At 41.7% G+C, this 11,900-nt stretch overlaps 1 gene segment (V, D, J or C); it reads left to right on the forward strand.

Moving 5' to 3' along the window:
- The first annotated feature begins 2,764 nt into the window (after positions 1–2,764).
- Positions 2,765–3,754, forward strand: LOC123334782. The segment is given in 2 exon segments: positions 2,765–2,893; positions 3,024–3,754. Coding segments are annotated over 2 exon segments (501 nt in total).
- The last annotated feature ends 8,146 nt before the right edge of the window (positions 3,755–11,900 follow it).

Below are 11,900 nucleotides of genomic sequence, written 5' to 3' on the forward strand. Positions count from 1 at the left end.
CCTGTTCATCTGTTGATGGGCACTTAGCTGTTATAAAGAATGAACTTAGGAGTACAGGTATCTTTTAGTGTTTTTGTTTTCTTTTGATAAACACTCAGAAGTAGAATTGCTGGATCATGTGGTAGTTCCATTTTTAACTTTTTGAGGAACATCCACATTGTTTTCAGTAGTGACTGAACCAATTTACATGCCACCAAAAGTGTACTTAGATGGTAAAGAATCCCTGGTGGCTCAGATGATAAAGAATTTGCCTGCACTGCTGGAGACCTGAGTTCTATCCCTGAGTTGGGAAGATCCCCTGGAGGAGGGTATGGCAACCCACTCCAGTACTCTTGCCTGGAAAATTCCCATGGACAGAGGAGCCTGGTGGGTTACAGTCTATGGTGTCACACAGAATCGGACACAACTGAGCGACTAAGCACAGTGAAAATGTACAAGGGTTCTCTTTTCTCCACATCTTTACCAACATGTGTGGTTTGTGTTCATTTTGATAATAGCCATCTTCACGACCCAGATAATCACGATGGTGTGATCACTGACCTAGAGCCAGACATCCTGGAATGTGAAGTCAAGTGGGCCTTAGAAAGCATCACTACGAACAAAGCTAGTGGAGGTGATGGAATTCCAGTGGAGCTATTTCAAATCCTGAAAGATGATGCTGTGAAAGTGCTGCACTCAATATGCCAGCAAATTTGGAAAACTCAGCAGTGGCCACAGGACTGGAAAAGATCACTTTTCATTCCAATCCCAAAGAAAGGCAATGCCAAAGAATGTTCACACTACTGCACAATTGCACTCATCTCACACACTAGTAAAGTAATGCTCAAAATTCTCCAAGCCAGGCTTCAGCAATATGTGACCCGTGAACTTCCTGATGTTCAAGCTGGTTTTAGAAAAGGCAGAGGAACCAGAGATCAAATTTCCAACATCCGCTGGATCATGGAAAAAACAAGAGAGTTCCAGAAAAGCATCTATTTCTGCTTTATTGACTATGCTAAAGCCTTTGACTGTGTGGATCACAATAAACTGTGGGAAATTCTGAAAGAGATGGGAATACCAGACCACCTGACCTGCCTCTTGAGAAATCTGTATGCAGGTCAGGAAGCAATAGTTAGAACTGGACATGGAACAACAGACTGGTTCCAAATAGGAAAAGGAGTTCGTCAAGGCTGTATACTGTCACCCTGTTTATTTAACTTATATGCAGAGTACATCATGAGAAACGCTGGACTGGAAGAAGCACAAGCTGAAGTCAAGATTGCAGGGAGAAATATCAATAACCTCAGACATGCAGATGACACCACCCTTATGGCAGAAAGTGAAGAGGAACTAAAAAGCCTCTTGATGAAAGTGAAAGTGGAGAGTGAAAAAGTTGGCTTAAATTTTAGCTCAACATTCAGAAAACAAAGATCATGGCATCTGGTCCCATCACTTCATGGGAAATCGATGGGGAAACAGTGGAAACAGTGTCAGACTTTATTTTTCTGGGCTCCAAAATCACTGCAGATGGTGACTGCAGCCATGAAATTAAAAGACGCTTACTCCTTGGAAGGAAAGTTATGACCAACCTAGATAGCATATTCAAAAGCAGAGACATTACTTTGCCAACAAAGGTTCGTCTAGTCAAGGCTATGGTTTTTCCTGTGGTCATGTATGGATGTGAGAGTTGGACTGTGAAGAAGGCTGAGCGCCGAAGAATTGGTGCTTTTGAACTGTGGTGTTGGAGAAGACTCTTGAGAGTCCCTTGGACTGTAAGGAGATCCAACCAGTCCATTCTGAAGGAGATCAGCCCTGGGATTTCTTTGGAAGGAATGATGCTAAAGCTGAAACTCCAGTACTTTGGCCACCTCATGCGAAGAGTTGACTCATTGGAAAAGACTCTGATGCTGGGAGGGATTGGGGACAAGAGGAGAAAGGGACGACAGAGAATGAGATGGCTGGATGGCATCACTGACTCGATGGACATGAGTCTGAGTGAACTCCAGGAGTTCGTGATGGACAGGGAGGCCTGGCATGCTGCGATTCATGGGGTCGCAAAGAGTCGGACACGACTGAGTGACTGATCTGATCTGATCTGATTCTGACAGATGTTAGATGATATCTCATTGTTGTTTCGATTTGCATGTACCTGAATTTCAGATAAGCAAATTTTTTTTCCTTTGTGGATGTTTCAAATATTGCAAAGTTCCTTGCATTTTCCCCCCCACAAAATCTGGAAACCCTATATGAGACAGTCTTTTACTTGAGGATGAACATAAATCCTCCATTAAATTGTTTTATGAGGCATGCACACACACAAACACATATCTGTTTACTTTAAAGGAGAGTCAGATGTAGACCAGTATGAGTGATATTAATTTCTTTTAATAAGGCTCATTCAATTCTTATTGGATTTGCTGCTTGTAGTTGGCTTACAGGTGTAAAAGAAAAGGTAGTTCAGGGAAATGATATAAAGATGTTTAATCACCAGACAAGACCACGGCATCAACATTAACACTGAAAGGCTGAACTGCAGGGAATTTAGCCTGATTTAGGTCTTCTCACTCCACCAGGCAACAGGCAAGCTTTGTCCATGCTTCTTCCCCCAGCCCCCAATCTGATTGATCCCTCTGCTTGCAGTTCTGAGCTCTCAATGCTCAGGGGTCTCTTCTCCTGGGTGGGGGAGGTGTTCCCAGCCTGCCACAGGGGCGTCTTCAAGAAGAGGGTTGGTACAGAGAGGAGCAGCTCCACCCAGGCCTCTTCTGACACCACCCCCTCTGGGCTTAGCCTGGTGGTTTTAAAGAAAGATCCTCTTTGACTCCCTGCCTGTCACCTCTGCTGAAAACCCCAGTCTAGCTCACTGTCCCAGGCATGTTGTGGGCCCTAGTGCTGCCTTTGGTTTTCCTGGCTCTTGGTAAGTGTGTTGCCTGGATGCTCAGTGGATTTTTCTGTATTTTGTGGCATTGGTGGGGGCAGGGAAGGGTCATACTCAGAAACTTGTGTTTCCTCGTCATCATTATTTTTTGTTGCTTTTCCCATTGCAGTCACTCAGGTATCTTCCAACGCAAAAGGGGCCCAGATGTCAGTCACTGGCAAGACTTGGGAGACTGCTTCTTTCACTTGTGATCTTGCACAAGATGCCACGTATATCCACCTTTACAAACAACAGGAGGGGATGGCTCCCCGACGCCTTTTCTACTATGATGTCTACTACTCCAAGATTCAGTTCGAATCAGGAACCAATAAAGAAAAATACAGTGTTTATAAAGGTGCAGGAAGGAGCTACAGGTTTGCAATCCTAAATCTGGAACACAGTGATTCCGGGATATACTACTGTGCTGTCTGGGATAAGCACGTCGGTTCAGACTTCCTGTACACTGCACTGGAAATTCTGCTTGTGGCTGCCAAGTGCAGCTCTGATAACAACCCCTGCCTCACTTCTTCCCCCAGATTTTCTTTACTCTGGACAAAGAGAAACCCTGAGCTCAATGCCCATTTCTGAAGTTTTATCTTCTATAGCCACCTCCTCCCTCTCCACAACAGCCATAGTTTTTCCTGAAAACAGACCTTCATCCCCAGGCTGTAAGCAAGCAATATAGCAGGCAGCATATCCTCACTCTCCTAGGAACTGATAGAGTTCATATAATTTTTTCTTTAGAACAAAGAGGGGATCTAGGATTGATCTCTTAGGAAAGACATTTAGAAGAGCAAAATGGAAAGGCTAGACAATATGGAATCATTAATTCCATCATTATCCAGAGAAAATGGCTGGGGATGGAGCATCTTTATTATTCAGGAATATGAAAAATAAGAAATGATGGAATGAAAACTTGAGACTTCTTAAACCTCAAGTTGGTATCTGATCTCTCTTGTGGACAAATAGATATTTTCCTCATATAACCAACTAGGGCATGACTAACATAGTGAAAGTGTAGGAAAAAAGTTATTGTTTTAGGTAAGCCAACCAATGATATTCTACTTACACCTTCTTTTGAAGTTCAGCCCGCAGCCAAAACTGGTCTGTCTGGTAACAGATAAAGTGGTATGTTTCCCTTTGAAATGGGCCAGGTCCCAGCCTGACACAGGAGTGCATTCTAGAGGAGTGCTTGTGAGCTTCCTCCCAACCAAGAAGCCCCTCCTCTCTTACTGCACCCCTGGGCACTGCTGCTCTCCCAGGTCATCATATTTGTTCATGATAACCCCACAACCACAAGTCAAAGCTTCATGTCCTTCCACTTCTGTGACTGCAGGGAAGATGAGATTGGCTAGTAAATGCACCAACTTTAACTTGCTGTACTGCTCAGCAAGCTCTTGGAGTTGGTGATGGACAGGGATGCCTGGCGTGCTGCGGTCCATGGGGTCACAAAGAGTCGGACATGACTGAGCAACTGAACTGAACTTGAACTGATCAGCAACCACATGGCTTAACTGTTTGCAGCTTTAGGACAGTCTGAAGCATTCAATATATTTTAATTTAGATTTTTCCAGTGGTGGTAAGATTTTGTTCTGCACATTCGTTTCTTTGATCTGCTGTGATTTCAATTTCTGTGTAGGGGGGTAAGGTAGCAATCTTAATATGGAGATCCAGTTTCTTCCCCAGTTACTGACAAATACATCATTACACCACTGTTTTTTTTTTTTGTTTTTTGTTTTTATCTTTTTATATGCTCACATTTTCTCCCTCCTCTTCCACTCTCTATCTGTTTATACAGGCCAGTTTCTCCAAGGGCACAATTAGAGATGGCAGTTACTATGTATGCACAAGAAACACAATCACAGTCACGTGTAGGATAAAAAATATGCTATACACAACCTGTGTGTGACCAAAGAAATCAGAGAAAATAAAAAATACTTGAAGACAATAAAAATGGAAGTGAGTGAAGCAAAAGTTGCTCAATCATTTCTAACTCTTTGCTACCCCATGGACTATGCAGTCCATGGAATTGTCCAGGGCAGAATACTGGAGTGGGTAGTCTTTCCCTTCTCGAGGGGATCTTTCCAAACCAGGGATCAAACCCAGGTCTCCTACAGTGTGGGTGGATTCTTTACCAGCTGAACCACAAGGGAAGCCCAAGAAGACTGGAGTGGGTAGCCTATCCCTTCTCCAGAGGATCTTCCTGACTCAGCAATCGAACCGGGGTCTCCTGCTTTGCAGATGGCTTCTTTTCCAACTGAGCTATCAGAGAAGCCCCAAAATAGAAGAACACCATAAAAATCTGTGGCACACAGCAGAAGCAATTCTAAGAGTAAGGTTTATAGTGATATAAGCCTACCTCAGGAGACAAGAACAACCTGAATAAACAGCCTAAACTAACACCTAAAAGAACTAGAGAAAAGAAGAACAAATTAACCTAAAAGTAAGAAGAAGGAAAGAATAGTAAAGATCAGAGCAGATATAAATAATATAAAGCATAAAAGAACAATAAAAAATATCAGTGATATCAAGAACTGGTTATTTGAAAAGACAAATTGAAAAAACAAATTTATCAACTAAAAAAGAAAAATCTCAAACATACAAAATTAGACTTGAAATAGAAGAAATTGCAATTAACACCATCAAAATACAAATGATAATAAGACATTACTGCAAATAATCATTTGCCATGCAAGAAAACAACCTAGAATAAATGGATAAATTCCTAGAAATGTAAAATCTCTCCACTTAACCAGGAAGAAATAGAAAATATAAATACACCATCAGAAATGAAACTGCATCAATAATCAAAAGCGTTCCAAAAACAAAAGTCTAGGACCAGACAGCTTCTCAGATTAATTCAACCTAATATTTATAAAAGAACATCTGTCTCAAAATATTCTAAAAATATCAAAGAGGAAGAAGGAACACTTCCCACCACATCATCAAAAATTAAATATTAAGTAATGATGTCTCCTAATGTTTAATCCTTAAGTCATGTCCGACTCTTTGCAACCCCATGGACTGTAGCCTGCCAGGTTCCTCTGCCCATGGGGTTTCCCAGGCAAGAATACTGGAACGCATTGCCATTTCCTTCTCCAGGGGATCTTCCTAACCCAGGGATCAAACCCACATCTCCTGCATTGGCAGGTAGATTCTTTACTGCTGAGTCACCTGGAAAGCCAAAGATGTCTCTTTCCATCTTCTCATTATAAGTTTCTCTACCCGAAGATCCAATCAGTCTCCTACTTGTTCCTTCTAGCTCACATTTCACAGATCAGATCAGATCAGATCATTCGCTCAGTCGTGTCCGACCCTTTGCGACCCCAAGAATCACAGCACTCCAGGCCTCCCCGTCCATCACCAACTCTTGGAGTTCAATGAGACTCACGTCCATTGAGTCAGTGATGCCATCCAGCCATCTCATCCTCTGTCATCCCCGTCTCCTCCTGCCCCCAATCCCTCCCAGCATCAGAGTCTTTTCCAATGAGTCAACTCTTTGCATGAGGTGGCCAAACTACTGGAGTTTCAGCTTGAGCATCATTCCTTCCAAAGAACAACCAGGACTGATCTCCTTCAGAATGGACTGGTTGGATCTCCTTGCAGTCCAAGGGACTCTCAAGAGTCTTCTCCAACACCACAGTTCAAAAGCATCAATTCTTTGGCACTCAGCCTTCTTCACAGTCCAACTCTCACATCCATACATGACCACAGGAAAAACCATAGCCTTGACTAGACAGACCTTTGTTGGCAAAGTAATGTCTCTGCTTTTGAATATGCTATCTAGGTTGGTCATAACTTTCCTTCCAAGGAGTTAGCGTCTTTTAATTTCATGGCTGCAGTCACCATCTGCAGTGATTTTGGAGCCCAGAAAAATAAAGTCTGACACTGTTTCCACTGTTTCCCCATCTATTTCCCATGAAGTGATGGGACCAGATGCCATGATCTTCGTTTTCTGAATGTTGAGCTTTAAGCCAACTTTTTCATTCTCCAGTTTCACTTTCATCAAGAGGCTTTTTAGTTCCTCTTCACTTTCTGCCATAAGGGTGGTGTCATCTGCATGTCTGAGGTTATTGATATTTCTCCCGGCAATCTTGATTCCAGCTTGTGTTTCTTCCAGTCCAGCGTTTCTCATGATGTACTCTGCATATAAGTTAAATAAACAGGGTGACAGTATACAGCCTTGACGAACTCCTTTTCCTATTTGGAACCAATCTGTTGTTCAGTTCTCACTGTTGCTTCCTGACCTGCATACAAATTTCTCAAAAGGCAGATCAGGTGGTCTGGTATTCCCATCTCTTTCAGAATTTCCCACAGTTTATTGTGATCCACACAGTCAAAGGCTTTGGCATAGTCAATAAAGCAGAAATAGATGTTTTTCTGGAACTCTCTTGCTTTTTCCATGATCCAGCAGATGTTGGCAATTTGATCTCTGATTCCTCTGCCTTTTCTAAAACCAGCTTGAACATCAGGAAGTTCACAGGTCACATATTGCTGAAGCCTGGCTTGGAGAATTTTGAGCATTACTTTACTAGCGTGTGAGATGAGGGCAATTGTGCAGTAGTTTGAGCATTCTTTGACATTGCCTTTCTTTGGGATTGGAATGAAAACTGACCTTTTCCAGTCCTGTGGCCATGGCTGAGTTTTCCAAATTTGCTGGCATATTGAGTGCAGCACTTTCACAGCATCATCTTTCCGGATTTGAAATAGCTCCACTGGAATTCCATCACCTCCAGTAGCTTTGTTCATAGTGATGCTTTCTAAGGCCCATTTGACTTCATATTCCAGGATGTCTGGCTCTAGGTCAGTGATCATACCATCGTGATTATCTGGGTCGTGAAGATCTTTTTTGTACAGTTCTTCTGTGTATTCTTGCCATCTCGTCTTAATATCTTCTGCTTCTGTTAGGTCCATACCATTTCTGTCCTTTATCAAGCCCATCTTTGCATGAAATGTTCATTTGGCATCTCTGATTTTCTTGAAAAGATCCCTAGTCTTTCCCATTCTGTTGTTTTCCTCTATTTCTTTGCATTGATCACTGAGGAAGGCTTTCTTATCTCTTCTTGCTACTCTTTGGAACTTTGCATTCAGATGCTTATATCTTTCCTTTTCTCCTTTGCTTTTCGCTTCTCTTCTTTTCACAGCTATTTGTAAGGCCTCCCCAGACAGCCATTTTGCTTTTTTGCATTTCTTTTCCATGGGAATGGTCTTGATCCCTGTCTCCTATACAATGTCACAAACCTCATTCCATAGTTCATCAGGCACTCTATCTATCAGATCTAGGCCAGGCCTGTGGAGCAACCCAAGACAGGCGGGTCATGGTGGAGAGATCTGACAGAATGTGGTCCACTGGAGAAGGGAATGGCAAACCACTTCAGTATTCTTGCCTTGAGAAACCCATGAACAGTATGAAAAGGCAAAATGATAGGATACTGAAAGAGAAACTCCCCAGGTCAGTAGGTGCCCAATATGCTACTGGAGATCAGTGGAGAAATAACTCCAGAAAGAATGAAGGGATGGAGCCAAAGCAAAAACAATACCCAGCTGTGGATGTGACTGGTGATAGAAGCAAGGTCCGATTCTGTAAAGAGCAATATTGCATAGGAACCTGGAATGTCAGGTCCGTGAATCAAGGCAAATTGGAAGTGGTCAAGCAAGAGATGGCAAGAGTGAATGTCGACATTCTAGGAATCAGGAAAATGAAATGGACTGGAATGGGTGAATTTAACTCAGATGACCATTATATCTACTACTGCGGGCAGGAATCCCTCAGAAGAAATGGAGTGGCCATCATGGTCAACAAAAAAGTCCGAATTGCAGTACTTGGATGCAATCTCAAAAACGACAGATTGATCTCTGTTCGTTTCCAAGGCAAACCATTCAATATCACAGTAATCCAAGTCTATGCCCCAACCAGTAATGCTGAAGAAGCTGAAGTTGAATGGTTCTATGAAGACCTACAAGACCTTTTAGAACTAACACCCAAAAAAGATGCCCTTTTCATTATAGGGGACTGGAATGCAAAAGTAGGAAGTCAAGAAACACCTGGAGTAACAGGCAAATTTGGCCTTGGAATATGGAATGAAGCAGGGCAAAGACTAATAGAGTTTTGCCAAGAAAATGCTCTGGTCATAACAAACACCCTCTTCCAACAACACAAGAGAAGACTCTATACATGGACATCTCCAGATGGTCAACACCAAAATCAGATTGATTACATTCTTTGCAGCCAAAGATGGAGAAGCTCTATATGGTCAGCAAAAACACGACCAAGAGCTGACTATGGCTCAGACCATGAACTCCTTATTGCCAAATTCAGACTTAAATTGAAGAAAGTAGGGAAAACCACTAGACCATTCACATTTCTAGATGCTTTTTTAAAATAAACCTAATACTTTCAGGTGTGTAGGCTAGGTTTAGAAAAGGTAGAGGAACCAGAGATCAAGTTGTCAACATTCTTCAGGTCATAAAGAAAGCAGGAGGATTCCAGAAAAACATCTACTTCTGCTTCATTGACTATGCTTTGTGTGGATCACAACAAACTGTCTACTTCTGCTTCATTGACTATGCTTTGTGTGGATCACAACAAACTGTGGAAAATTCTCAAAGAGATGGGAATACCAGACCTGTCTCCTGAGAAACCTGTATGCGAGTCAAGAAGCAAGAGTTAGAACTGGACATGGAACAACTGTGGAAAATTCTCAAAGTGATGGGAATACCAGAGCACCTGACCTGCCTCTTGAGAAACCTATTATATTCTTTGGCTGCAAAGAATATAATCAATCTGATTTCGGTGTTGACCATCTGGTGATGTCCATGTATAGAGTCTTCTCTTGTGTTGTTGGAAGAGGGTGTTTGTTATGACCAGTGCATTTTCTTGGCAAAACTCTATTAGTCTTTGCCCTGCTTCATTCCGTATTCCAAGGCCAAATTTGCCTGTTACTCCAGGTGTTTCTTGACTTCCTACTTTTGCATTCCAGTCCCCTATAACGAAAAGGGCATCTTTTTTGGGTGTTAGTTCTAAAAGGTCTATGTAGGTCTTCAGGTCAGGAAGCAACAGTTAGAACTGGACATGGAACAACAGACTGTTTCCAAATAGGAAAAGCAGTACGTCAAGGCCGTATATTGTCACCCTGCTTATTTAACTTCTATGCAGAGTACATCCTGGGAAATGCCAGGCTGGATGAAGCACAAGCTGTAATCAAGACTGCTGGGAGAATTGCCAACAACCTCAGATATGCAGATGATTCCACTCTAATGACAGAAAGTGAAGAGAATCTGAAGAGTCTCTTGATGAGGGTGAAAGAGGAGAGTGAAAAAGCTGGCTTTTTCAACATTCAAAAAATGAAGATCATGGCATTTTGTCCCATTACTTCATGGCAAATAGAAGGAGAAAAAGTGGAAGCAGTGGCAGAATTTATTTTTTTTGTATTCCAAAATCACTGCAGACTGTCACTTTAGTCATGAAATTAAAAGACACTTGCTACTTGGAAAGAAAACTATGACTAACCCAGATAGTGTATTAAGAAGCAGAGATATCACTTTGCCAACAAAATCTGTATAGTCAAAGGTACAATTTTTCTAGTAGTCATGTATGGATGTGACAGTTGGATCATAAATAAGGTTGAGTGCCCAAGAATTGATGCTTTCAAATTGTGGTGCTGGAGAAGACACTTGAGAGTCACTTGGACAGCAAGGAGATCAAACTAGTCAATACTAAAGGAAATCAACCCTGAATCTTCATTGGAAGGACTGATACTGAAGCTGAACCTCCAATACTTCAGCCACCTGATGCAAAGAGCTGACTCATTGGGAAAGAACCGGATGCTGGGAAAGAGTGAAGACAAAAGGAGCAGGGGGAACCAAAGGATGAGATGTTTAGATAGCAATACTCTAGATGTACATGAGTTTGAGCAAACTCTGGGAGATAGTGGAGGTCAGAAGAGCCTGGTGTGCTATAGTCCACGGGGTTGCAAAGAGTCAAACATGACTTAACAACTGAACAAGAGCAACTCATTTATATAGTATTTGATAAAGAGCTATTTTTTGTTCTCCCAACAAATGATCAGTAGCTCAAAGCCAGTTTTAAAACAATCTCTCATTTCTCTACAATTTAAAAATTCCTTATCATATTTTTACATTAATATATGCTTGGAGTGTTTTCTGTAGGACTTTTGATTCATTTATGCTTCAAAATTCTTACAACATAATTAGCTCAACCCCAATCCTTACAACATACAACAACAACAAATAAAGTTTATCTTAACTCGGATTGGAATTATAGTAAATTTATGTGATTTTAGGAAGGATTAGCATGTTTATGATATGGAGTTTTTCTTTCATGAATATGATATGTCCCTCTACTTATGCAGGTTTTTTCCAGCCCTTTAATAAAATCCTGTACTGTTTTATTCATATGGTCTTGTATTATTTTGTAAATATAATCAAAGATTTTGTAACTGTTTACCTATTCTTTTACATTTTACTACTTAAATCCCTCATGGGTCTTGGAATACAGACAACTCCTAAAGCTTCGCAAAATTCTGCTCATGGTCTTAGAATAAGGAAAAACAGAAGACAAGATGTCAAAAAGGAGATGAGTGGGCATCACTCATGTCTATAATAGATGCAAAGAGTATATGTCAGCCCCAAGTACTAATAACCCAGAATTTTCAATTTAAAAAAAGAGATGAGATGCGCTTAGTCGCTCAGTCATGTCCAACTCTGCAACCCCATGGACTGTAGCCCGCCAGGCTCCTCTTTCCATGGGGATTCTCCAGGCAAGAATACTGGAGTGGGTTGCTGTTCCCTCCTCCAGATCTTCCCAACCCAGGGATCGAACCCAGGTCTCCTGCATTACAGGCAGATTCTTTACCATGTGATCTACCAGGTAAGCCCTTAAAAAAAGATTCCTTTCTAAATATGATTTTCATCCAGGTCTCTCATCCTTTTCTATTGTGTTGGGTGCTGTGAGTGGACAGCTGCTCACCATGATCTCTTCTTACTT

This window comes from Bubalus bubalis, chromosome 8 (assembly GCF_019923935.1).
Source record: "Bubalus bubalis isolate 160015118507 breed Murrah chromosome 8, NDDB_SH_1, whole genome shotgun sequence".
Taxonomy (NCBI): Eukaryota; Metazoa; Chordata; class Mammalia; order Artiodactyla; family Bovidae; genus Bubalus; species Bubalus bubalis.